The sequence below is a fragment of the Sebastes umbrosus genome, chromosome 17 (genome assembly GCF_015220745.1).
Source record: "Sebastes umbrosus isolate fSebUmb1 chromosome 17, fSebUmb1.pri, whole genome shotgun sequence".
NCBI lineage: Eukaryota > Metazoa > Chordata > Actinopteri > Perciformes > Sebastidae > Sebastes > Sebastes umbrosus.
In genome coordinates this window covers 30,222,476-30,248,364 of record NC_051285.1, presented here as the reverse complement: position 1 = coordinate 30,248,364, position 25,889 = coordinate 30,222,476, and the positions used below count along the sequence as shown (strand labels likewise).

The 25,889-nt window shown below is 43.1% G+C and overlaps 1 protein-coding gene across 7 annotated transcripts; it reads left to right on the top strand.

The window, feature by feature from the left end:
* Window positions 1–475: 475 nt before the first annotated feature.
* Window positions 476–24,901, top strand: gdpd5a (glycerophosphodiester phosphodiesterase domain containing 5a). Of its 7 annotated transcripts, none has more exons than XM_037749364.1 (18): window positions 476–638; window positions 9,919–10,103; window positions 12,721–12,921; window positions 17,753–17,856; window positions 18,039–18,132; window positions 18,223–18,282; window positions 18,386–18,484; window positions 18,600–18,693; window positions 18,783–18,928; window positions 19,025–19,107; window positions 19,269–19,419; window positions 19,738–19,968; window positions 20,259–20,404; window positions 20,886–21,033; window positions 22,381–22,463; window positions 23,509–23,523; window positions 23,785–23,897; window positions 24,606–24,901. In XM_037749364.1, the coding sequence occupies exons 2-18, from the start codon at window positions 9,987–9,989 to the stop codon at window positions 24,695–24,697; spliced, it is 1,977 nt and encodes a 658-aa protein (XP_037605292.1). In that variant the 5' UTR covers window positions 476–638; window positions 9,919–9,986; the 3' UTR covers window positions 24,698–24,901. The 7 variants fall into 7 exon arrangements, with proteins under 7 accessions (XP_037605292.1, XP_037605293.1, XP_037605296.1 ...); XM_037749365.1 differs by having other exon boundaries at window positions 19,738–19,959; window positions 24,606–24,758; XM_037749368.1 differs by lacking the exon at window positions 12,721–12,921 and having other exon boundaries at window positions 19,738–19,959; window positions 24,606–24,758.
* The last annotated feature ends 988 nt before the right edge of the window (window positions 24,902–25,889 follow it).

Here is a 25,889-nt window from a genome sequence, read left to right as displayed (position 1 = left end):
ATTATACATAAGTAAGTACATATACTACATATACATCATATAGCTGTTATTGTTTTGTGTTGTTAACTGATTTACAATAATAAATATATACATACATTTACATAAAGCAGCATATTTGTCCACTTTTTGATAAGAGGATTAAATACTGGACTAATCTCCCTTTTAGGTTCATTTAGAACAGATAAAAAATGTGTGATTAACTGTTTTAATGGACTGAAGAGACACTGATGAGACACTCATGAGACACATTCATGTCCTCAGGTTTTATTTACCTGTGTCAGAGATCTCATGAACACTGTAAAAAGTGTCCCCTTATTCCTCATGAGGTAACGATGGCTGGTTCTAAAAACACTGACCAGATGGAGCATGTTTTGCAGTGTGCTCCTCCACAGCTCCACCCACAGGATTACAGCTCCTCAACTGGTGTGTGTGGACACAGTGTGGACACAGTTTGGACACAGTTTGGACACAGTGGAGGGCTCTATTCAACGAGAAAGTGTCCTGGGACTTATTGACAACATGATCAGTGATATGTAATCAATAATTAGACAAACTGAAGAGACACAATGTGGACATCCATCCAGAGAAGTGACTAACCGTCTCCAGCTCTGTCCAGGACATCCGAGGCTGTCGTGGAGGTGAGGGGACATCTTTACTTCTTCATTAATCTGAGTAACTGTCTCTGTTTACTGTTGACTGATCAGCTGCTGGAGCTCAGCTGAGTGATATCTGTCCTCACTGCTGTGACTGGGAACACTTTCATACTTTATTTATCCCATCAGGTCTTCAGAAGACCCCTCTTTATAGATTTATGGACAAATATCAGCAGTAATGTGTGCATCTAGTGACACCCTGCCGTCTCCATGACAACAGGATGAGAGATATGAAAGAAAAGGTTCTGTTCTAAATGAGCAGAGAGAGAATGAATGAGGGAGATTAGTCCAGTATTTAATACTCTTATCAACATGGGAGGACAAAACAAACCTCACAGGTATACTGGTATGGATATATTTATTATTGTAAATCAATGAACAACACAAAACAATGACAGATACATAATGTATATGTAGTATATGTACTTATGTATAATAAAATAAATAAATAGACATGAAAAATTTAAATTGAAAGTAAAAATAATTCGATAAATAATAAATATTAAAAATGAATAAAAAATGAATAAATATATTGAACAATTTAAATGTAAAGTCTAAAATACATATAAAAATGTAAAATAAAAAATAGATAAATAAATGTAATAGATAAAAAAATTAATAAATTGATAGATGAATAAATAAATATAAAAAATACAAATCAATGAACAACACAAAACAATGACAGATATTGATCCAGAAACCCTCACAGGTACTTATGCATAATGTATATGTAGTGTATGTACTTACTTATGTATAATAAAATATATAAATACATAAATATAAAAAATAAATTTATAGATAAATAGACATGAAAAATAAAAATTTAAAGTAAACATGAATAGATAAATAATAAATATTAAAAAATAAAAAAATCAATAAATATATTGAACAATTTAAATGTAAAGTCTTAAATATATATACAAATGAAAAATAAAAAATAGATAAATAAATGAAAAAATAAAAATGTAATAGATGAAAAAAAAAGAATAAATAGATAGATAAATAAATAAATATAAAAAATACAGATCAATGACAGATATTGATCAGAAACCCTCACAGGTACTGCATTTAGCATAAAACAATATGCTCCAATCATAACATGGCAAACTGCAGCCCAACAGGCAACAACAGCTTTCAGTGTGTCAGTGTGCTGACTTGACTATGACTTGCCCCAAACTGCATGTGATGATCATAAAGTGGGCATGTCTGTAAAGGGGAGACTCGTGGGTACCCATAGAACCCATTTACATTCACTGATCTGGAGGTCAGAGGTCAAGGGACCCATTTGAACATGGACATGACAGTTTGGAGCGTTATTTAACCTCTTCATGACCAGCTAGTCTGACATGGTTGGTACCGATGGATTCATCAGGTTTTATAGTTTACTATGATGCCAGTATATATATATATATATCAGTTGCGTTAATGCGTTTAAGAAATTAGTGGCGTTGAAACAAACGCGTTATTATGAAGACACACTGAACTGGATTACTCTTCATCTGACTCCATTTCCCATCATGCAACTTTCTGGGTAATGAGATCATGTTTCTGGCATGGTGAAACACTGAAGTGATGAGGTAGATATAGAGGCCTTTATGGTAATTAAAATATGACTGAAACTAATCCTTTTACATAATCCAGATGTTCCCACATGTTTGACTGAAGGTTTATTATAACGAAGGCGGATTTATTGACCCGTCGGGGGGGAGGGTGGGGTTCTGGAAGTCTTTGACAACCAAACGGTGACGTCATCATCTTTGCAAAGCAAATGCATCCAGCTTTAATCACATTGGTTCGTCCCTTTGTCCTCCCAAATGTGATTAGTAGAAGACATATCTGACTTCCAATGTTCATCTCTGTCTCTATCTGTACCCCCGATCCTCGCTGCGTCTGTCAGACTGATATCACCTTTAATAAATCATCTGTCAGACTAGTATCACCTTTTAATAAATCCGTTTGCTTCAGAACTGGCAGGTGTTGCTCGGCTGATGATGTGCAGGACAGGACAACAGCGTCTCACTCGTGTCTCATGACCACTTGATGGATCACGCAGGTTAGCGGTTAGGGTTCCGGAGAACATCAGCGTTTACTGAAATAACCTCGACAGCAGCTTCGTTTCCAGTCCGTGCCCTCGTGCTCCGGCTGGTAACGAGCACGTGGCACTAATGGAAACTCTATTTATGGCTGAATCTGCTGAAAGATTAAGGAAGCTATTAATGAATGCATATATAAATTTCATGAAGGAGTGAACGATGGAAGCCTGGAACGAGGCGACAGTGACCGAGATAAAAGAGGCTAATAATAGACACATATGGCAGCGGCTCTGAGACTTAGTGGATTATGTTGTATTATCATTCAATGAGCACATAAATCGAACTCCACGACAACTTTGACACTGCGACGGGCCTGCAGGCTGAACCAGGTTACTCTTCTGGAAGCGGGCGAGGAGGTGAGGAGAGGAAGTGAAGTCCTCTCAGGTAAAAGGCAGGTTGATGAGAGGGAACTGGTCTGAAGCCAGCTGAGAGCCCACCAGAGAGAGCTTTGTCTTATAGGTCGAGTACAGGTGAGTAATATTTAATATGCTGGCTGTAAATGCAACTAGGGATGAATTAGGGATACCACCGAGACCGAGTACAAGTACTTACATCTGGGTACTCGCCGATACGAGTACTTCTCTGAGCCTAAAGACCCTCGTTAACAGCCAGCTGGAGGGTGTGAGCGACACACGGCAGGCTGGGGAGTTCCGCATACGAGGCGCTGCGCTGCCACCGGCTCTAGGTCGGCGTGGAAAGGCTCGGGGCGAAGGTGCTTCCCGGGGCCGTGGACAAAGTGTCACCGGGACAGTCTGTCCTTAGGGCTGTCAATTGATTCAAACATTGAATTGCGATTAATCGCATGATTAACATAAAGTGGGCATGTCTGTAAAGGGGAGACTCGTGGGTACCCATAGAACCCATTTACATTCACACATCTGGAGGTCAGAGGTCAAGGGACCCCTTTGAAAATGGACATGACAGTTTTTCCTCTCCAACATTTAGTGTAAGTTTGGAGTGTTATTTAACCTCCTTCACGACCAGCTAGTCTGACATGATTGGTACCGATGGATCCATCAGGTTCTGTAGTTTACTATGATACCAGTATCTTCACTCTAGCTTTTAAACTGAGCCGCTACAACCTCAAAATCACAAGAAATTAGTGGCGTTAAAACAATTTTGCGCAAACGCATTATCACGTTGTTGTTGTTGTTGCGTTGTTGTTGTTGTTGTTATTATTGCGTTGTTGTTATTGCGTTGTTATTGTTGTTGTTATTGCGTTGGTGTTGTTGTTGTTGTTGTTGTTGTTGTTGTTGTTGTTATTGCGGTGTTGTTGTTGTTGTTATCACGTTGTTGTTGTTATTGCGTTATTGTTATTGCGTTGTTGTTATAGCGTTATTATGGCATTATTATGGCGTTAACTCTGACAGCTTTAGTGTTTACATAAGAACGTCATGTTACATTAGTTCGGAGCGTTATTTAGCCTCTTTCACGACACGCTAGCATGATGTGGTTTTGGTAACGATGGATTCCACCAGTCAACATTACAGCTCCTGCCTCTGTAAATAAACTCTGCTGACTCTTCACAACCCCAAATGTCATAAACAAGGTTGATCTTATACCGCCACTAATGCGTGTTTTCATCAGGTTGATGCAGGTTCATCAAAACTCATATTCATCGCGGTCCAAAGCTTTTTGCATTGTAGTGTTCTGAGAACTGTCTGTGTACGGTCGCTCTCTGTGGTTTCACTGTAAATAACAGAAGACATCCCTTCAAAGGCACGCTGATTTATAATGCACACATTTTATTATTAGTAGATTCATCTTCAGCCCCGGATCCAGGAATACTTAAATTTTCCGATAACAGTCGGATCTCTTTTATGATATTTGGTGTTGCAACAAGCATTGCCTTTGTTCTTTTCACAGCCGTGTGCCTTAAACCTTCATCCTGTCTACCAGCCAGCAGGGACGACTCCTCTGGTTCTATAGAAGTCTCTGATTCTCTCTTGATTTATTACCTCAGTAAACATTGTAAACATGAGTTTATGGTCTCAATCACTAGTTTCAAGTCTTCTTCAATACAGCATGATGTTCATTTAGTAAATGATGGTCCCATTTAGAGTCAGATAGACCATAAAGCAGGGGATGCTTTAGGGCGGGGCTACCTGCTGATTGACAGAAGAAAGGTGACTATGGGAAAGACAAATGTTTGTACTGAACACATCCTGTACCAGACACCATTTATGTGGAGTTATTTATCAGTTCACTCCAGACACACAAGAAGCTTTACATCCCAGAGCAGCGGTCAGCAACCTTTACTATCAAAAGAGACATTCTAGGCAAAAACACAACAACAACAACAAAATGTGTCTGGAGCCGCAAAACATGTGATCATTGTGATGAAGGTAACACAGTTTATAGTCTAAGTATATAGTATATAAGTCTAACGCAGTGAGGGACAAAGAGACAATGTACCACGGAGTATTAGGGCCACATGGAGGGAAAAAACATCTGAGATTTACACAATAAAGTCACAATATTACGAGAATAAAGTCATAACTTTACGAGAAAAAGTCGTAATATTATGAGAATAAAGTCATAAATTTACATGAAAAAAACGCCACAATTTTTAGAGAAAATTCAATATATTTTGTGAATGATGGTGGTTCACTACAACCCCGTCTTGTACTTCTCTTTAAATGTTTTAATGTCTGACAGAACCGGCTCAAATGACTTAAAGACATTTAAAAGAATAGCTGAATCTACCTGGCTCGGTGCCGATGAACTCCATGTTGTTGGGTATTGTGTGTCACATGCTGTATAGTACTTGAGCTGTGTTTCCTACTCAGGTGTTCTCAGGGGATCAGTGTGAACGTTTGTTTAGGATTCAGTGCTAACCTAAATCTAACAATCTTCAAAAGGGGGAAATAATTGTTGTGCATCCACCTCGCAGACCTGCATCCTTTCACTGTTGGCTGGTTATTATATGGAAACTCCCAGCAGGCCTGAGGGAGCCGTCTCCCACATTCAGAGGAGTTGGCAGATTCCCAGCATTCACATCCTGAAACAAGGGCCAACTGGAGCTGAAACCACGGCGGCCTGATTCCAGCCAGGTTGGCCTATTGTCTCATTGTGGCTTTCTACCACGGAGCATTTCTACCACCGAGCATGGTCATGAGGTGAACTAGGAACCAGTCTGGGTTCAGACACTTCACTCCTCTATTGCTCTGAGACAGCGTTCAGCAACCTGCGTCTCTTCAGCTCCTCTCCAGCGGCTCCCTTTGGATCTTTAAAAATGGAAATGAATAACTGTTGTTTGTTTACATTTTCATTTTTATTTATCCTTGTTGTAGGTCTATGGTACGACGGTACGACAGAGGGTTAGGGCCACATTGAGGAAACAAAATAAATCTGAGATTTAGAGAATAAAGTCAGAATATTACAAGAATAAATTCATAATATTATAAAATAGTAATTTTACATGTTATTTCCTTTTTTTTCTTGTAAAGTTATGACTTTATTTTCGTAATATTACGACTTTTATTTCTCTTAAAATTAAGACTTTATTCTCGCAATATTACGACTTTTATTCTCGTAATATTCTGACTTTATTCTCGTAATATTGTGACTTTATTGTGTAAATCTCAGATGTTTTTCCCTCAATGTGGTCCTAATACTCCGTAGTACATTGTCTCTTTGGCCCTCACTGCGTTAGACTTATATACTATATACTTAGACTATAAACTGTGTTACCTTCATCACAATGATCACATGTTTTGTGGCTCCAGACAGATTCTTCTATTTTTTTTATGCCTAAAATGTTTATTCAGTGTTTCCTCCACTAGGACGGTCAACAGCCTCAATCAGCAACACACAGCAGAGCAAAAGGAATCAGAAGGGCCTAAAACAGAGCAGAGTTTCTGGCTTGGCTGATAATAGATGTGTTGCTGTTAGTGAAGGAGAGATCAGAATGACTCTGAAGGTGCAGTTTCCTTCCTAAGGGGCGTCGTCACACCCTGATTGGCCGAGAGGAAAACGCACCAAGCTGCTCTCAACTATCATTAAGAGCCAACAGGTGAACTGAATCAGCCTCCAATCACTCAGTGATTCAACCAGAAAAACACACAGCAGCAAGCAGCAGAGAACGGGCGGCTGCCACTAACTGATTGGTAGTTAATCTGTAAATAAACTGTATGAAGGATGAAGCCCAGGTTGCTGATTGAGAGCAGAATCTAAACATTTACATCTTCAAATTACAAATGAGCTCTTTTTGTCTGGTTGAATCTTCTTGTGAGTCAAAGGTTTGTTTCTCTATTTGTATGTTTGGCTGGAACGCAGAGGACCAGCCCTACAAACGCAAAAGTATGTTACTGACTGACTGACTGACTGACTGACTGACTGAGTGACTGACTGATGAAGTTACAGGATTGGTCGGCTGACTGTTGGAGTTCCCTCATTGGTCGTTGCTCTTTCAAAATGAAAAGGCGGAGAACAGTTCTGTGTTTAGGTTTTCTGAGGAGCGTGTCAGTGGTTCAATGTCTCGTTACATCGTGCTGTTGTTGTGCATGTGCTATTGTTTATGTTGGTTTAAGTTACGTTATGTTGTTGCTTCGTATTGTGTTACCGTGCATTCACACCAAGCGCCAAGCACATTTTCACCTTGCTTTCCTCCACAAATAACCTCTGTTGCTGCTTTGTACATGTTGGTTAAGTCCCAGATATGTCAGAAAACCAAATGCCGTCGTGTCTGGGTTCATGACGTCACCCGGCGGCGAGCTGTATTCACATACTGTATCTGTATCTAGCAGACACACGTTGCTACTGCCGTATGAACCCAAAATAAACAGACTGTGTTGTGATTTAATTGCAATAAATGATGCCGAAATAACGGCATTACGATGTTGATTAGTAAAAAGACCGAATTCATGCGTTGTCGGGCCTGTTACCATGACAACAAGCAAACATCTCTTAAAACACTTGTTTTCTGAATGGAGTCTGGATGGATCAGAGCCAGGCTATGTTAACATTGTATCTGCTCCATTAACACTCCATCTAGGAATAAATACGGCAGCAACAACGTCAGTGATGACATGAACTTTAGTGAGGTATGTTTATATTGTTCCACACCACTTATATGATGAATGCTTTAGATACACATGCTTTAATACAAAACTGAAATACTGTTAACCTGCAGACTGTATGTCATGCTAATACCGTTTCACCTTGTATAAAATACTGACTAGTAAATGTTACCATTCACTATTACTGAATGTCATTGGCTTCATTATAAGTTTCAATCAAACATTAAGATATAAAACTGTTCACTAAACATGATAGACATGACCTCTGACCTCTGACTATTGGTGGAACAATTTAGACACAATTTCACATCCTGACCAGATACGGTCCAGACTGATACTGGGTTTGGACCGAGTCTTGTTGTGTGTTTGAAAGTGTGTCAGTGACATGGAAACAGAGAGTTGTTGCTGTGGACAGACACAGATTCAGCCCGGTCCCCCCCCCCCCTCGTCATGTTGTAATGTCTCTGCTCAGCGATAAGGACAAAGGAGCAGTTTGTTTTGTTCAGGACGTTGACCAGGAAACACGTCCTTATCTCCCTCTATCTGACGGGACGCTGCTGTTCGTCGCCGCCTTTTATCAAAAGAGACAAACAATAAAATGTTAGACGTTTTATTTCAGCTGGACTTTGTGTTCTGTCTAGAAAACCTGATCCTCGTGGTCCGGTCTAGGCAGAGAACTGTGGTCGTGGTGGGTGTTTATAATTGGGCCCACAGCTTCCAGTGGCTCTGTGTTCATAAGTAGTGTGATGATCAATGCCCCCCCCACCAGACCCTCTGCAGACATCTGTTCTGGACCAAAGCAGTGATCTCATAAAGTAGCCGAGACCGCAACTTTATACAAATGAGGAGCGGGCGACGTGACGCTCCGTCTCTCGGATCGCGCCATCACACTACCAGAATGCATTGCTGCACAGCTGCTTACATAGACAATGAATGGGAAGTGTGGAGCAGCATCAAGAAGGACTTCGTTTTTCTTGTGCAACCTGAAGAATTCCCACACTGCAGAGTTTACGTTTTAGCAGGGCGATAAAGTATGTCCTTTTCATTCGTCGTCATTTTGAAAGAATCACGAAGACAAGACGTGCGCTTGCTTGTGGTGTGTTTACTTTATAGTCTGTTTGTGGTGAGTCATGTCTGCGACGAGCTTTTATTTACTGCGTGCGGGAGAACACAAAAGAGAAATAACTAACCAAGAGCTAAATTGAATTAAACACCATATATCGAGGCTGGATTATTTACACTATATTACTATTTTATGTTTTTAATACCTTGATTACCGCGACACCCCTACTGTGGACACGTACCATCACTCACAGTGGGCTCCCTTCTATAGTGAATTAAATAGTGAAAACAAACTATTCCCCATTGTTCTAGGGAACTGGAACTCCATCAAGGACCACTGGGGGGGTCCCTGGACGCCTGGTTGAGAACCACTGATATACAGTATAGAGCCATGCCACTGAAACCAACATTATCTCAGGAACTGTCACTCACACGGGGCACCAAGGTTTTATAAACAGAAAGGCCCTGAAGGCCACATACTCAGACTGGGAGCTTTATTTTTAGACATTATGTAAATAACTCATACCGTCGGTTACACGAGCTACAATTAGAGCTGCCAAAATGACCTGAAAATGCTGTAAGAGGATGAAAGAAAGGAGCAATAAAGGGTCCCTGAAAACAGAGAAATCCTTCCAGATAGCCACGACAAACCAAACCTCCTGTTCTGTGCCAACACATTTTTACCTGCCGCCACGGCAACGAGCTTCTCTCCTGCTGACTCCATCTGAATCTTTTACTGACGCTCTTCTTTTTAAAAGTACCCAGAGATAGTGCTGCCTATCTCCTGTTACACATCAAGTCATAAATCCTCAGAACGGTAAAGGTTGACTCAGGGACTGTAGATCATATATTATTATTATGTGTGTCCCAGACATGACTCACTATTGAACAGTGTGTTGACTTCCTCCTCCAGGTGTTGTTACTCCAAACAAGGCCCGACACTGTCAACATGTTTTTTGTGAAAATATACCTCAGCATCATGACGTGACATGACATGTTGATGAATAAATGTAATTGTATGTCCAAAGACTGAGCTGATTGTTAGAAAGCTCTTCCTCTGTTGTTCAGTAACACGTTGATCTTCTCCAGGGTTCCTCGGTCCCGTGTGGGATGTTAACGGACTGGTGGCGCGTTGAGGCTGAAGGAGCTGAAGGAGCATGGTGAAACACCAACCCTTACAGGTCTACGAGAAACAGCTCTTTGTGTCCTTCGTCACTGGGATCTATGGTTGCCGCTGGAAACGCTACCAGCGTTCCCAAGACGACAGCTCCAGGGTAAGACTGATCATTAAGTGTGATCATATATATTTCTACTAATAAATAACTTTCTATGACTGTCACAAACTTATTGTATTACTGTAGTAACCTACTATTATTATTATTATTGTAGATAGATGTGTGATCAAATCATCAGTCTTTGATTAAAACTGGTTACTGTTAATAGTACTAGTGCTACTATTGTAGTACTAATACAATACTCAATACTTCACTTTGAGAACAGGCAACATGTTTTTCTACAAAACTCATTTCATTGAACAAAAGAAGCCAAAAGTCTCAAATGTTAAACATCACATTTCTCCTCTTTTGGTAGCAGCTAACCAAGACAGAGAGAGCGTGTCATTATTACACCGGCAGGAGGAGTATAGAACAATGGTTATTAAGTTAATGCAGTATTTACAGTGCATCCGCTCAATGCTAGTGCTACTGTAGTTGTAACTTACAATTCAGTCATCTCTGGAGAGTTGCAACAGGAATGTTTACCACGACATGAATGAAATATAATATTAAAGCTGCGAGCGGCGATGAACGGGCCCTCGCACCTCCCAGCGTGTCGGGGGTACTGGCGGGACGCCGATTGACACGGCTAGGCACAATGAAACTGGAACTCTGCTGAGTACAATGACACCTCCCACAAGACTCTACGACAGGCGGTTCATGAGTTATGAAAGGGGGCGTGGCTACCGTCTTGGGGCGGGGCTATGAGTCTATATCGACATGTAAATGACCTCAGGACTGGACCGCCATCATGGCTGAGAAATTTGTATCAGATTTGACAAAGTATGCTGATGTTACAACAACTTCCTGTTTCATGGCGAATCACACCAAATGATCGCCACGCCACGGCAACGCCGTTCAACGAAAACTCACAGTCTCCACAATAATGCATCATCAAGGTCTTCAGGCTTTTCTGACCACATCTAAGGTGGATCTGCTCAACCTGCTAGGAGGAGTACATTAAAATAGAAAACATGTAATTTCCTGTTGTGAGTAGGGGGCGCTATGAGTGAGACTCGACAACAACTTCCTGTTCCATGGCGAAAGGCTCAAAATGGCCACCACGCCACGGTCAGGTCGTTCAGTGAAAACGCACCATTTGAATAACTTTTCATCCTCAAGATCTTAAGATGGTCCTGACCAAATTTTAAGTCGATCTGATTAAATCTGTAGGAGGAGTTCGTTAAAGTACGCGAGCTATAAAATGCAAAAAAAATGGGCGAAAATCGCACATTAAATTAAAAATGGCTGACTTCCCGTTAAGTTTTGGGCATACCTCCAAGAGGCTTTTTTGTGCGTCTCCACATGTTACATCTGTCTGCCAAATTTCATACATGTAGGTGAAACCGGAGCGAGGGGCTCAATTTTTTCCAACTTTCTAGGGGGCGCTAGCGAGCCAATTTGCAACAGCCGAGCCCGAGACCCTTGTGCGGCCATTAGCTGACTGTACGTCGTGTGCAGCGGAGCAAAACAGAGTCTGATAATGAGACAACACAATCCTGCTGACGGCGCTGAAACCTGATCACACCTCAGGAAGAAATGAACTATTTTCCATTTTGTGGTTTCTGAAGGCCAGAAAATAGGTCAGGCTTTGTGAACGGCAACACAAAGCAACAGTAACCCCACAGAGCACCGTACATTCAGGCATGTTGGTGACGGCTTTACAGGCTCCTTTTGTACCCTGAATGTTCCCTTAGTTCAGGGGTCTCCAACCTTTACGAACAAAAGAGACATTTTAGGCAAAAAAAAAATAAAGAATCTGTCTGGAGCCGCAAAACATGTGATCATTGTGATGAAGGTAACACAGTTTATAGTCTAAGTATATAGTATATCAGTCTAATGCAGTGAGGGCCAAAGAGACAATGTACTACGGAGTATTAGGGCCACATTGAGGGAAAACACATCTGAGATTTACACAATAAAGTCAGAATATTATGAGAATAAAGTCATAACTTTACGAGAAAAAAAAGTCGTAATATTACGATAATAAAGTCATAACTTTGCGAGAAAAAAAAGTCGTAATATTACGAGAATAAAATCATAACTTCACGAGAAAAAAAGAAAATAACACGTAAAATTACTACTTTATAATATTATGACTTTATTCTCTAAATCTCTGATTTATTTTAAGTCCTCAATGTGGCCCTAATACTCCGTCGTACCTTCCTACCATAGACCTACAACAATGATAAATAAAAATGAAAATGTAAACAAAAAACAGTTATTAAAATCAAAACTCATTATTACACTTTCAAAAACACAGAAGAACTGATATATATATCTAGATATATATGGATATATATCCATATATATCTACGAGACACACGAGAGACCATGAGACACCGACCAGCAATGATTTATACGTGGAACAAGTTACTAACAGGAACTTTAAACAATAAATAAATGTTCTTTCTGTCCTAGCACACGTTATAGCAACAGATAACTCTTAATCTCCACAGTGAACCACGAGTATAATCGATAGTTAAATTATATTTGTTGTACCATTGCACACGTCCCATTTAAAGGTAACATATTCATACCTCATGCATACTGCTGACACCCGCGTGTACTCGCTGACACTGACCTCGTCTGATATAGGCCGTTCTGTATTTATCAGCAGAGGAACGGAGGGAGAGGTTCATCACACGGTGAAGTCAGCACGTTGATCAGATTTATGAGCGCTGTCAGACGTTCTGTACCGGCAGTTCTAATTGGAGAGATGGAGGGAACCGTTGAAGACCACGTAGCACTCAGGAGAAAGTGTCAGATATCACGCTGTGAGAGCGGCCTGCTGAAGCTCAGGAGATGTGATGTGGAGGTGACTACCACACTTTGGATGAACTGTAGGAGATCAATTTAGTAGAAGACAGAATGACAAACTCCTCAAACATCTTCAAGCTCAGTAGATCCCCGATAAAATGTTTTATAACCAGGGCTGTCAAAGTTAACGCGATAATAACACGTTACCGCAGATTCGTTTTAACGCCACGAAGAGTGAAGATCCTGAAACTATAAAACCCTGAAGAGTCCATCGGTACCAACCAGGTCAGACTAGCTGGTTAAATAACGCTCCAAACTGTTCAGAAGGGTCCTTTGACCTCTGACCTCCAGATCAGTGAATGTAAATGGGTTCTATGGGTACCCACGAGTCTCCCCTTTACAGACATGCCCACTTAAAAGAAGAAAATATCTGAAAAAGTCAGAAAAACGTCCGAAACATTTTCGTAAAAAAAAAGTCTGAAAAAAAAAAAGATTCTGAATAATGTCCGAAAAAATCTGAAACATGTCTGAAAAATGTCTGAAAAATATCCCAAAAATGTCCAAAACATTACCAAATAAAATTCAGAAAAATTTCCAAAAAAGAAATTTCCTAAAAATGTCAGAATAAGAGTCTGAAAATTTCCTAAAAATGTCCAAAACATGACCAAAAAAAAGTACAAAAAGATATTCGAAAAAAAAGTACAAAAATGTCTGAAAATGTCCAAAAAATTGTTGAAAAAAAGTACAAAAAAGTCCTGAAAATTTCCAAAAGAAAGGCAACAGCAAAGTCAGATCTTGGTATCATAGTAAACTAGAGAACCTGATGAATCTATCAGTACCAACCATGTCAGACTAGCTGGTCATGAAGGAGGTTAAATAACACTCCAAACTTACACTAAATGTTGGAGAGGAAAAACTGTTATGTCCATGTTCAAAGGGGTCCCTTGACCTCTGACCTAAATGCAGTACCTGTGAGGGTTTCTGGATCAATATCTGTCATTGTTTTGTGTTGTTCATTGATGTACAATAATAAATATATACATACATATGCATAAAGCAGCATATTATCAATAGCAATTAATGAATTCATTATATCTGATGTCCCTTTGATATCTCTGGTTGCATTTCGCCATTCAAGCCAACGTCGCAAATCAATGAGCGTCCTTTGCTTTTATTGGATCGAGAGGATTTTTGCATTAATTTGATGAAAATTATTAGTTTTGCCTTTTAGCATTTAGGCTTTCTATTTGCCTCTCTATCTCTGGAGGATTTACAATATCACAAACTGTATTGTTATTGTGATATATGTTTGCAATCACTGTAACAGAAAATGTTATACATATATATATATATATATATTATATATATAAGTGGAGCAGCTGAGTGTTGGATGTCTTCCTGAAGGTAGTCTGGACAGGAGGAGCAGGCCTCTCCTCTCCTCATCACCATTTTCTCTACCGAGGAGATTTCCTCAGCCGGGGATTACTTGACCTGTTGGTCCAGAACCTTTCTCTGACCCGACTCATGACCGGCCTGTAACAGGAACCCTAATCTACCGAGCAGACGGTCTTTGGAGGAGGCACACACAGTAGATAGAGGAGGACTTCAAATGAAACACCAGGGCTGTGAAAGTTAACATGATAATAAATAAGCTAGAGTGAAGATGCTGGTATCATATGAAACTATAAAACCTGATGAATCCATCGGTACCAACCATGTCAGACTAGCTGGTAGCGAAGGAGGTTAAATAATGCTCCAAACTGTTCAGAAGGGTCCCTTGACCTCTGACCTCCAGATATATGAATGTGTTCTATACCCACAAGTCTCCCCTTTACAGACATGCCCACTTAAAAGTCAGAAAATATCTGAAAAAGTCTGAAAATGTCCAAAAAAATGTCAAAGAAAAGTAAAAAGAGAATTCAAAAAAAGTACAAAGAAAGTCTGAAAAATGTCTGAAAAATGTTTGAAAATGTCCAAAAAAATTTCGGAAAATTGTTCAAAAAATGTCCGAAAAAAGTACAAAAAAAGTCAGGAAACTGTCCAAAAGAGAGGCAGCAGAAAAGTCAGATCCTGGTGAGAACCTGATGAATCCATCGGTACCAACCATGTTATACTACTGCTAATACTACTGCTACTACTACTACTACTACTACTACTACTGGTATCATCTGAAACTAGAGAACCTGATGAATCCATCGGTACCAACCATGTCAGACTAGCTGGTCATGAAGAGGTTAAATAACGCTCCAAACTTACACTAAATGTTGGAGAGGATAAACTGTCATGTCCATGTTCAAAGGGGTCCCTTGACCTCCGACCTCCAGATGTGTGAATGTAAATGGGTTCTATGAGTACCCACGAGTCTCCCCTTTAAAATGTGTGATTAATTTGTGATTACATATTTTATTAAATTGAGAGCCCTATATATAAAAACAAATTTAAATCTGGAATTTGGTTAATTTCTCTGCGATGTCAGGGAATGCTATAATCTGAAATACTGTGAACTACCATTTATTTTACTGTGGTGTTCAGATGTTTCCCTCCATTGCTGCAAGCCTACTTACAGTGGAAACCACAATGCAGAAAACTTCATTATAACTTCAATAACTAATCATATATAAGACACACATTCGGGGGAAGTGGTCTGACTAAAGATGCATGAACTTTGGGTGAATGGGGAAGTCCATAGAAGTGACTCCTATCTCGGACACTCTTCCACTGTTTGGTGCACGAGGTAAATTGCCAACGTGACTCTGGCTCAGTGCCCCGTCGTCATGTCCAGTCACCTGGCCTCAGGTAGCTGCTCTACGGGTTAAAAACAGCCACTGGTACCGATGGTATCCCCGCCTCTACTGCCACGCTGTTACCGGCTGCATCAGGTTAGAACACATTCCCTGATGCAGATATTCATGCCCTCTCCCTTCCTGGCTAAAAGTGAAAACGTTCTGCTTCATCTTGCTTCAGCCACATGCTCTTTAGCTGCACACACACATCTAATTATCTCCCGGCCTCTTACATAAGCCGCTGGAAATGGTCAGTTCAGGCACGGTGGTGGTGTAAAGCTGATCAATGCTCAACAGGATCTGTTGACTGGCCTATCATACTTTACACCTCCCCTTCACAGGGCCTTAGCTCCTAATCCTGTTAACTACTGAAGGGAAGAGTCCTTGAGAGTGCTGCACAAGCTCTCCTCTGTACCTTTGTTCCACATGTCAGGCCAGACGACGGCACAGGAGGTTCAGAACCTGCAGGTATAAGAAACTAGAAGGGCAGACCTCAGCCAAGGCTGTTTCCGTGATTAGGATCCGCTCCGTGGGTTCTTTCTTGGCCCGTGCTACACCCTTCCACCAAGTTTCATGAACATTGGGCCGGTAGTCTTTTCTGTAATCCTGCTGACAAACAGACGAGCTAACCTCCTTGGTTGAGGTCACAACAATATATCTGTTTTTTGTCTTTGTAGTCTTTGTAACAGCATCTGGGAGTTACAGGAAGTCATCATTAGCAGATTGAGATTGAGAAAATAGTAGAACTGTGTAGTAAGTCTGAGGAGCGATCACCATGGTCACCATGACTGAACAGTCAAGAGAGCTCCACCAACAACAGAACCAACAGAATCTCAAACTAAGACAACGTCCAAGGCAATATGTCACATCATAGTAATGATCACATATCACCTAAGATCTTGTGAAAAATAAGCAAATATAGTCAGTTCCTTCCTGGTTGGCCTACAAAAATACGTCATCTCTGGAGCACTCTATTAATAACAGCCGTTAGAGAGCATCGTTAGCATCTAGAGTCGTGTTTCTGACCAACTGGTGAATGTAAGTCCAATATTCACTCTCCTTTAAGCTCTGCTTTTGGCCTCCACCAACTGCTGAAGGAAAGAGCTGACTCTTTAACAGCTAACTGCTCCACTAGCTCACCAGCTCACCAGCTCACCAGCTATCACTAAGGGCGTATTCACACCTGCCTTGTTTAGTTGGGTTGAATGGAACCCTGGAGCGTTTTACCCTCTCGGTGCGGTTCGTTTAGGCAGGTGTGAACACAGCAGTCGCACTCGGGTGCAGCACTAAAACAAGCGAACCGAAACCTCCTTGAAGGGGTGGTCTCGGTTCGCTTCCAGACGAACTGCGGTACGGTTCGTTTGAGGTGAGAACATGATCCGACCCCAATACGGCCCAACTGGAGAAAGCATTGTGCCTTTTTGTATGAAACCAGCTCCGGTAGCGAGCTGCGCTGTGCACGTCAACACCAGAGAGCAGACAACATTACTACTGAAGAGCTGACGCTCGCCCTCGCTATTCACATCAGTACTAAACAGGTGTAACGTCAGGCTGTGTTGAAGACCACGGGCATACCTGATGGATCTAAGGAAATATTTCCGGCGGATGAGAACGTCCCAGTTTTGGAGGGTTAATGCACGCCTACTCCGTCCTCCCTACGTCTTTATATGCGCCTTCGGTGACTCCAGAGGATCAATACATTGTTTTCCAGTCGCCTCATTTTCAAACTGAATCGTTGTCTTGAGTGAAAAATTGCTACGAGGTAAAAGAAAAGATGACCAGGGCCGAGATCAAGCCGAGTAGTCGTCCCTCCATTGTTGCGTTCTGGAAGTCTGCTCTTTGTTTACTGACCAATCAGAGAGCAGCTTCTTTGCGCACCAAACTTTTGGTCCGCTTGTAAACGCTGCCGTGTGAACACAAACCAAACTCGAGGCAACATGGTAACAATTCAGACCCTGATTCAGACCAGAGCAAACGATCTACAGGTGTGAAAACGCCCTAACTTTGTCTGTTGGCTGTTTGTTGCTGGCGCACAGATCAAACTTTTCATATTCTTATATAGATATGTATAGATTCTTATATGTATATATGTGCTCTCCTTCACAGTGGGAGTGTGCATGGTTCTTCATCTTGTGCAGTTCTTTCCTCCTGCTCCTCTTCTGGGCTTACTTCTGGTTGGTGGCTCAGAATGATTTCAACGACTTCAACTGGTGAGTCCGTTATCCCACGATGACTCCCCCGTAGACTGTGTGCATGTCAGTGTAGTCATCATGACGTCACCGTGATGTTAGAGATAATGTCATTGTATACTGTAGTGCTTTCCAGGCAGAGTTAACAACAATGAGTTTAACCATCAGCACTGACCCGTCCACCCTCATCGTCCACCCTGCAGGTCGGTCTACAACCGCTCCGGAGAATGGAGGGACGAGACGATCCCCATCCTGGCATCCACCACCGTGGGATTCAGCTACATCACATTCTTGATGGTAACAGTCTTTTTCAAACTCCTAGATGTTAGCAGACTTGCTTTTTGCTCAGTTACAATACAACCGACTGAATCTGGTTTTCTTTTTCAGATTTTAGCCCTTTTCCATATCTCCCTGGGCCAGCAGCTGAACCTCTACTGGGTTCACAAGGTGCTGGATTTACAGATTTTTACATTTCTTGTCTTGGAGTTTGCTGCTCGCACATTTTTTAATCAAATCTGACTTCATCATTGTCTCCGTCTCGTCTCTCCAGATCGGCGTGTTGGCTACGTTGCTCACCACTATCTCTGGCGTCATCTCCGTTGATGACATTTGGGGAGATGAGTGGGACATCCTGTTGGTATCGCTGCAGGTCGGTCTACAATCAGAAGGACATGCTGTTATGTTTAACTGTTCAGTTCTCATATACATACAGTATCCCTCCCTGCAGTTAACACCAGCGTTCTATATCTGTGTTTTGTTGCCAGTCCACGGCACCTTTCCTGCACATCGGAGCCCTGGCGACAGTCACCGCTATCAGCTGGTTGGTAGCTGGATACGTGGTTCGCAGACAGAATTCCAGTAAGAGTTGACTGAGAGATCATTTTAATGATTGGATCATGAATAAAGCTCTCACCATTACAAGGTTCTCCCTTACTCCTCCCTCTCAGACTTCCAGGTGGCGGTGTTGCTGGTCTACGTCGTCATCGTCCTGGCCGTCTGTTTGGCACCACTCACATTCACCTGCCCCTGTATCATGGACCGCAACAGCCTCGGACCGCGACCGGACATCATCGGTCGACGGGGAGCTCCGATGGTGAGTCGGTGCTTCGTCAGACCTCACTGAGTCTGATCCAGTTCCTCATGATGTGTCCACACAGTGACTGACAGTAGTCTCTTCTCTCTGCTCCAGCTGGCCCCAGAGAACACCATGGTGTCCTTTAACAGAGCCCTGCAGCATGGAGCCAGCTCCCTGGAGGCAGACGTCTCTATCAGGTTATTAACCATCACTAAGAACGTTTTTAATCCCAGGTTAGTTAGATTTAATCTGACGTTCCACATGTAGATCTCACAGCAGGATGTTTATATGAAGTATATACTAAATCATAATAGAAGTTGTAAAGTGCAACGTTTGCTGACCGTTCTGTCTCTTCCAGTGTGGACGGCGTTCCCTTCCTGATGCGAGACCACACGTTGAGACGAACCACGGACGTCTCGAAGGTCTTCCCAGGCAGACAGTATGAGGACGCCTCTTTCTTCAACTGGACAGAGATCCGCTCTCTGAACGCAGGCCAGTGGTTTCTGGAGGTACTGACGTCCACTGATTCCCTCACAGCTATAAAACACATTCATATTCACCACATCCTGTTACCACAACAACAGTCCTTCAGGAATATGAAGGCAGTTCTGGAGGAATTATGTAATAAGTATGTAGTGTAGTCAGTAAGAGTGCAGGACGATGAATGAATGAATTATATTATTTGGCATTTGTGCTGCATTCATGTGGTGTCGGAATAATCGGAAATATAAGATCCCGACTGTAAATGTCTGCATACTTAATTTCTATGCTATTCTATACGGAACGTACTGTATGTGACATCTCAGTGTCCGCCTCTCTGTTGCCAGAGTGACCCCTACTGGACGGTAGAGACCCTGACGGCGAGGGATCGGAGCAGAATAGGCAACCAGACGGTTTGCAGTCTGGTGGAGATGCTGCGTCTGGCGGCCAGAACCAACAGCTCGGCGCTGCTCAACATCCGCAAGCCTCCTGCGGAGCACCCGCGCTACCGGAGCTGGTTCATGGACACGCTGTGGGCGGTGCAGAAAGCAGGGATCTCCCAGAAGAGGGTGAGGACTGTAGGTCCCCTCATCATAATCCTTTGATTACTTAAAAAGGTGCCTCTTGTAGTACTGTAATCCCAGTAAATCATGAGTACATAAACAGCTGATATAGTGAGTGTTACTATGGAGAATACTGTGGGACATTTACAGGACAGCTATAGAAGGAACTGTTGTTAAAGCTGCAAATGGATGCAAAAAAGTCCTACAACAAGCACCTTTTTACCATAAAAGTGTAATATATATATGAAGCACACCCAGCATTCTGTCTGACCGGTGTCTGTGCATGTCATATGTGTTTGTGTCAGGTGACGTGGACCCCCGACACGGACAGGGGGAGGGTGAGAGGGCTTCAGCAGACCGCTAACGAGAAGCTGTCGGTGGAGGAGATACGGCAGAGGGGGATAACTAGCCTGACCCTCCGCTACAGCAAGGCCAGCCACAAAGACATACAGTAAGAGCACGCAAATATCCAAAAGAAGTCTGAAAAATGTTAGAAAAAAAATCTGAAAATGTCCAAAAAATGTCCAAAAAAAGTACTAACAGTAAAACGAGATTGTAGGTTTTATTAACACCCAAATGCCCAGCCCACGGGCTTTAGGTTGCCAGAGTTATATTAACACATGCTCACGATAACTGATAGAAACGACAATTTGTTGAATGACATTCCAGTCAAATCCAGCAGTTAACGTAGGAGACGCAATTGAATGTCATTTTCAACAAAATCCTGGGCTTCAGGGTTACGTGATTCACTACTTACTTTTGGGGGCTCGTCCGGGATATGAACCTGGGACCTCTCGCACCTGAAGCGAGAATCATACGCCTAGACAGTCTGATACAGACAACGTTTAAAGTGACAGTATTTCCTGTGCTGCGAGTAGAAGGAGCTGAGGAGTGAAAGGGGGGGTGCTGACATGTGTGTGTTTCCTCCTCAGGGAGTATCTGGCCAGTAACGTGAGTGTGACCGTCTACGCGGTGAATGAGCCCTGGCTCTACTCCCTTCTGTGGTGTAGCGGGGTGCCTTCTGTGTCCTCTGATGCCCCCCAAGTCCTCCGAAAGGTGCCTTACCCCATCTGGCTCATGGTAAACAGCTCTCATCTGACACACACACACACACACACACACACACACACAGACAGACAAGGTCACACAGCGAGACGAGAGGACAGAGACTGACGAGGGCCCAGCGAGACTACGTAGAGAAATATGAGGGAGCTCAGCGGCAGACTTTAGCTCAGCGTGGTGTTAGAGAACAACAGGACTCTGGGAACGAGTCTGAGACAAGGACACAGATCTGAAGACAGAGCAGCTGTCTAGTCAGGGCCTGGGTTGTGTTCGAAGAGTCAAAAAATGACGTCCTAACGTCTTTTCCTAACCACTTCTCCTTGATCCTCGATGGAGAACGTCATGAGGTCGAGGAAAGATGAGAAGGAGAATTCAGAAGGACTCAGGAGAAGACAACCGCGGTGTTCAGAGAACCTGACTGCTCTTTCACTAGAAGCTCCGTCATTACGATGCGACGGCGGTGGATGTTAGTGACGTCAGTCTGCCGTGGTGAAACTACAATGTTCTGAAGATGGACTACAAAAGGCGTCGCTCCCCCCGTGCGTTCTTAAATAGGTCCTTCAGTGACAGACTGCTTCAGCCGCGGTGTGTTAAAGAGAGCTACCACAGGTCCTCCTGCTGCTGGAACACTCTATCAACAGATTATAAAGATCATCTGACCTAACGAGGACAACCGGTGAAAAACATCACTTTATTACCAATAAACAGGAATATATGATCAATATTGAGTTAATTGTTGAAGTTATGGAGAAGGTGTAGGACCATATACAGACATGTAATATTTATTTATGTTGATTATTTGTTAATTGATTGTTTAATGTTGATTTTATTAATTATTCTTGTTTTGTTTTTTACTGAGGTATTTGTTACATTTTCCAAATAAATCATTAATTACAAATAAAGTGAAACTAAATGGTTGTCACCGTCCACTCATATTAAACATGAATCCCAATTAGTGTATAAAAATAATAAGCAAGATCAGCATATCGTTTGTTATCATGAATGGCCAAACGGTCCGTTGCTTTAAATGCTGCGGCTGCAAGGCATTGTGGGATGTTATTTTCTCCTTTCCTTTGGTAAAGGATGGTCCAGTGTGTCCTCTGCTAAAGGAGATAATAAAGGAAGCATTGAAGCTCCTTTCCTCAGCATTTAGAGGACTCTAACAGCTCTCATCATGGCTGCTACTGAGATACTGAGAGGGTCATTTCACTCCGTTAGGAACCTCCCTGAGAGAAAAGGACTATTGGAACACGACCCAGCTGTCTAGTCAGGTCCTGGTGTCGGCTTCAGGAGACGTGCATGTTGACGGTGACCTCCGGTGGCGTTGACTGGAAACTACTCCTCTTTTGTTTTCTTCTCTTGCAGAGTCAGAACGCTTACAACTTCATCTGGATCACTTCAGACCTGGTCACCCTCGCCGTGGTCATCGGGATCTTCTGTTTTCAGAAGTAAGTTCAGTCTGGAGGACTGTGATCATGTTGAAAGTCACGGATGGACGTATGTAGATACACACAGCAAACACCCTTCAAGCACCTGTCATAAAAAAACATTTATAGAGCACTGATCATATTTATTTTCATGCATCACTGCGTTTGGTTAAAGAACGTACAGTACCTGGTGAATGGACCTGTATCAATATACAGTAGAGCTCCTTTCTAGTCTTCTGACCACTCAAAGCTCTTTACACTACATGTCAACATTCACCATAAAGGGGGCATGTCTGTAAAGGGGAGACTCATGGGTACCCATAGAACTCATTCACTGATCTGGAGGTCAGAGGTCAAGGGACCCCTTTGAACATGGACATGACAGTTTTTCCTCGCCAACATTTAGTGTTAGTTTGTAGCGTTATTTAACCTCCTTCATGACCAGCTAGTCTGACCTGGTTGGTACCGATGGATCCATCAGGTTCTCTAGTTTCATATGATACCAGTATCTTCACTCTAGCTTTACAACTGAGCTCGTTACAGCCTAAGAATCGCACATTGCGTTAATACGTTAAAGAAATTAGTGGCGTTAAAACAAATTTGCGTTAACGTGTTATTATCAGCTCTAGTATCTCCAAACCTGGATAAATATTTTAGTTTTGTTATTTTTGGGGGGAACTGACCCTTTAAGAACCAAGAGGTCTTATTGTTTATTATAAAGTATAAGTCTTTTATCAGATATGATCTAACTGTTGGCGGCAGCAGCACATATCTGCTGTGTCGAGGTGCTGAATGTCTTCCTGTGACTGCACAGTGTTAACAGCATCCACTGAACTGAGTCTAACTGGACCTGAGCTGAGCTTCTGTCTTTCTTATCTAGTCTTTGTCTTTTGTCCTCTGGCTGTTTCCATGTTTCTCCTCCGAGCTATAACCTCTTTTTGTCCTCTCTGTCCTCTCTTTCTTTCTCTCTTTCTCTCTTTGACATTTGTACTTTGTCCTGTGCTCTGCCTGATCTGCATGCAACCTTCCTCCTCCGCCGCCGCCCCCCCCGCCCGGCATCTGTCAGCTATCATATGATCAGGTAACTGCTGCGACTGCCGTGGCCTTTGTTTCTGTCCTCCTGGTCTGTCCTCCACCTCGAGGCTGACTCTTTCCTTTCTCTCCCTCTACTTCACCTCCTGTTTATCAATGTGTTATTCATTGTGTGTGTCCGTATCTTAGAGGTTCAGTCTGTCACCGTAATCACTGAGTTGTATGATTTCATGGACGCGTTGCCTCCAATGTGATGCTAATGGTCTGTATGTGTGTTTGTGTGTGTGTGTGTGTGTGTGTGCTGTGACAGGTGGAGGATGAGCGGGATGCAGACCTATAACCCTGAACAGATCATGCTGAGCGCCGTGACGCGTCGGGCCAGTCGGGACGTCAACATCATGAAGGAGAGGCTCATATTCTCAGGTGACTACATTCACACCTGGAAAAATAAATGTTTCCGGTTGTAACTGGACACAACGAACACAGATACAAATCAGCCACTCAGTCTGAGACTTTGAGCTTCTTAACTCACAAATCAGCTCCTTCCTGCAGTTCGGCACACACACATTTAGCCGTTATTATAGCACATAGTAGGGATGCACCGATACAAGTACTTACATTTGGGTACTCTCCGATACTGAGTACCGATACGAGTACAGGAAGTGAAGTCCTCTCAGGTAAAACGGCAGGTTGATGAGAGGGAACTGGTCTGAAGCCAGCTGAGAGCCCACCAGAGAGAGCTTTGTCTTATAGGTCGAGTACAGGTGAGTAATATTTAATATGCTGGCTGTAAATGCAACTAGGGATGAATACCACCGAGACCGAGTACAAGTACTTACATCTGGGTACTCTCCGATACCGAGTACCGATACGAGTACTTCTCTGTGCCTAAAGACCCTCGTTAACAGCCAGCTGGAGGGTGTGAGCGACACACGGCAGGCAAGGGAGTCCCGCATACGAGGCGGTGCGCCGCCACCGGCTCTAGGTCGGCTTGGAAAGGCTCGGGGCGAAGGTGCTTCCCGGGGCCGTGGACAAAGTGTCCCCGCCGCGTCGTGCTCAGTTAATGCGATCCCAATAAGGGTTAGGGGTTAGCTAAACCAACATGTATAATCATGTTTCTGTCTGTTTCAGAACTCAACAACGGGCTCGGCAGTTCAGAGGAGCTCTCTCTGTTTCCTGAGAACGGTTACGCCACCTACTCTCATGGAAGCCTCAGTCACTGAACACAACACACTGAATAACCCCAGATAAACGTCTGTTTGACTTCAGAGCTTCACTGGCTGGACGTCACTGATCTACCAGTAAACCAGAAGTTCTCCCAGCCTGGGTACCACGTCTTCATCTCTAAACTATTTGGCCTGTATTGATTCATCCGTTTTTTTTAAATAAACACATTTTTCACTTGCTTCTGTGCAAGTTATATGTAATATTTGTACGTATGTAATATAATTTTGTATATTTTTTTTCCATAAGACTGCCAGTCTTAGTCACATTCCTCAAAAGTAGTTCACCATTTACCTTTAACGTGTCTGTAAAGAGTCTTTTTCTCACTTTCAGTGTAAATTTCTGTGCAAAAGTGAAGAAAAAAAACCTTCAGTGGGAGAAAACACGGCTGGTTTGAGTCCATGTCGTCATCACTGGTCTCGGATTGTCGGATGCTATTTTCTCCTGACCCGTTACCCTCCTGACCCTGACCCTGACCCTGACCCTAACCCGTTACCCTCCTAACCCTAGCCCTGACCCTGACCCGTTAGGGTTAACCCTAACCCTGACCCTAACCCGTTACCCTCCTGACCCTGACCCTGACCCTGACCCTGACCCTAACCCGTTACCCTCCTAACCCTAGCCCTGACCCTGACCCGTTAGGGTTAACCCTAACCCTGACCCTAACCCGTTACCCTCCTGACCCTAGCCCTGACCCTGACCCTGACCCTAACCCTGACCCTGACCCTAACCCTGACCCTGACCCAACCCGTTACCCTCCTGACCCTAGCCCTCACCCTAACCCTGACCCTGACCCTAACCCTAACCCTAACCCTGACCCTGACCCAACCCGTTACCCTCCTGACCCTAGCCCTGACCCTGACCCTGACCCTAACCCTGACCCTGACCCTAACCCTGACCCTGACCCAACCCGTTACCCTCCTGACCCTAGCCCTCACCCTAACCCTGACCCTGACCCTAACCCTGACCCTAACCCTAACCCTGACCCTGACCCAACCCGTTACCCTCCTGACCCTAGCCCTCACCCTAACCCTAACCCTGACCCTAACCCTAACCCTAACCTGTTACCCTCCTAACCCTAGCCCTGACCCTGACCCGTTAGGGTTAACCCTAACCCTGACCCTGACCCTGACCCTAGCCCCGACCCTAACCCTAACCCGTTACCCTCCTAACCCTGACCCTAACCCTAGC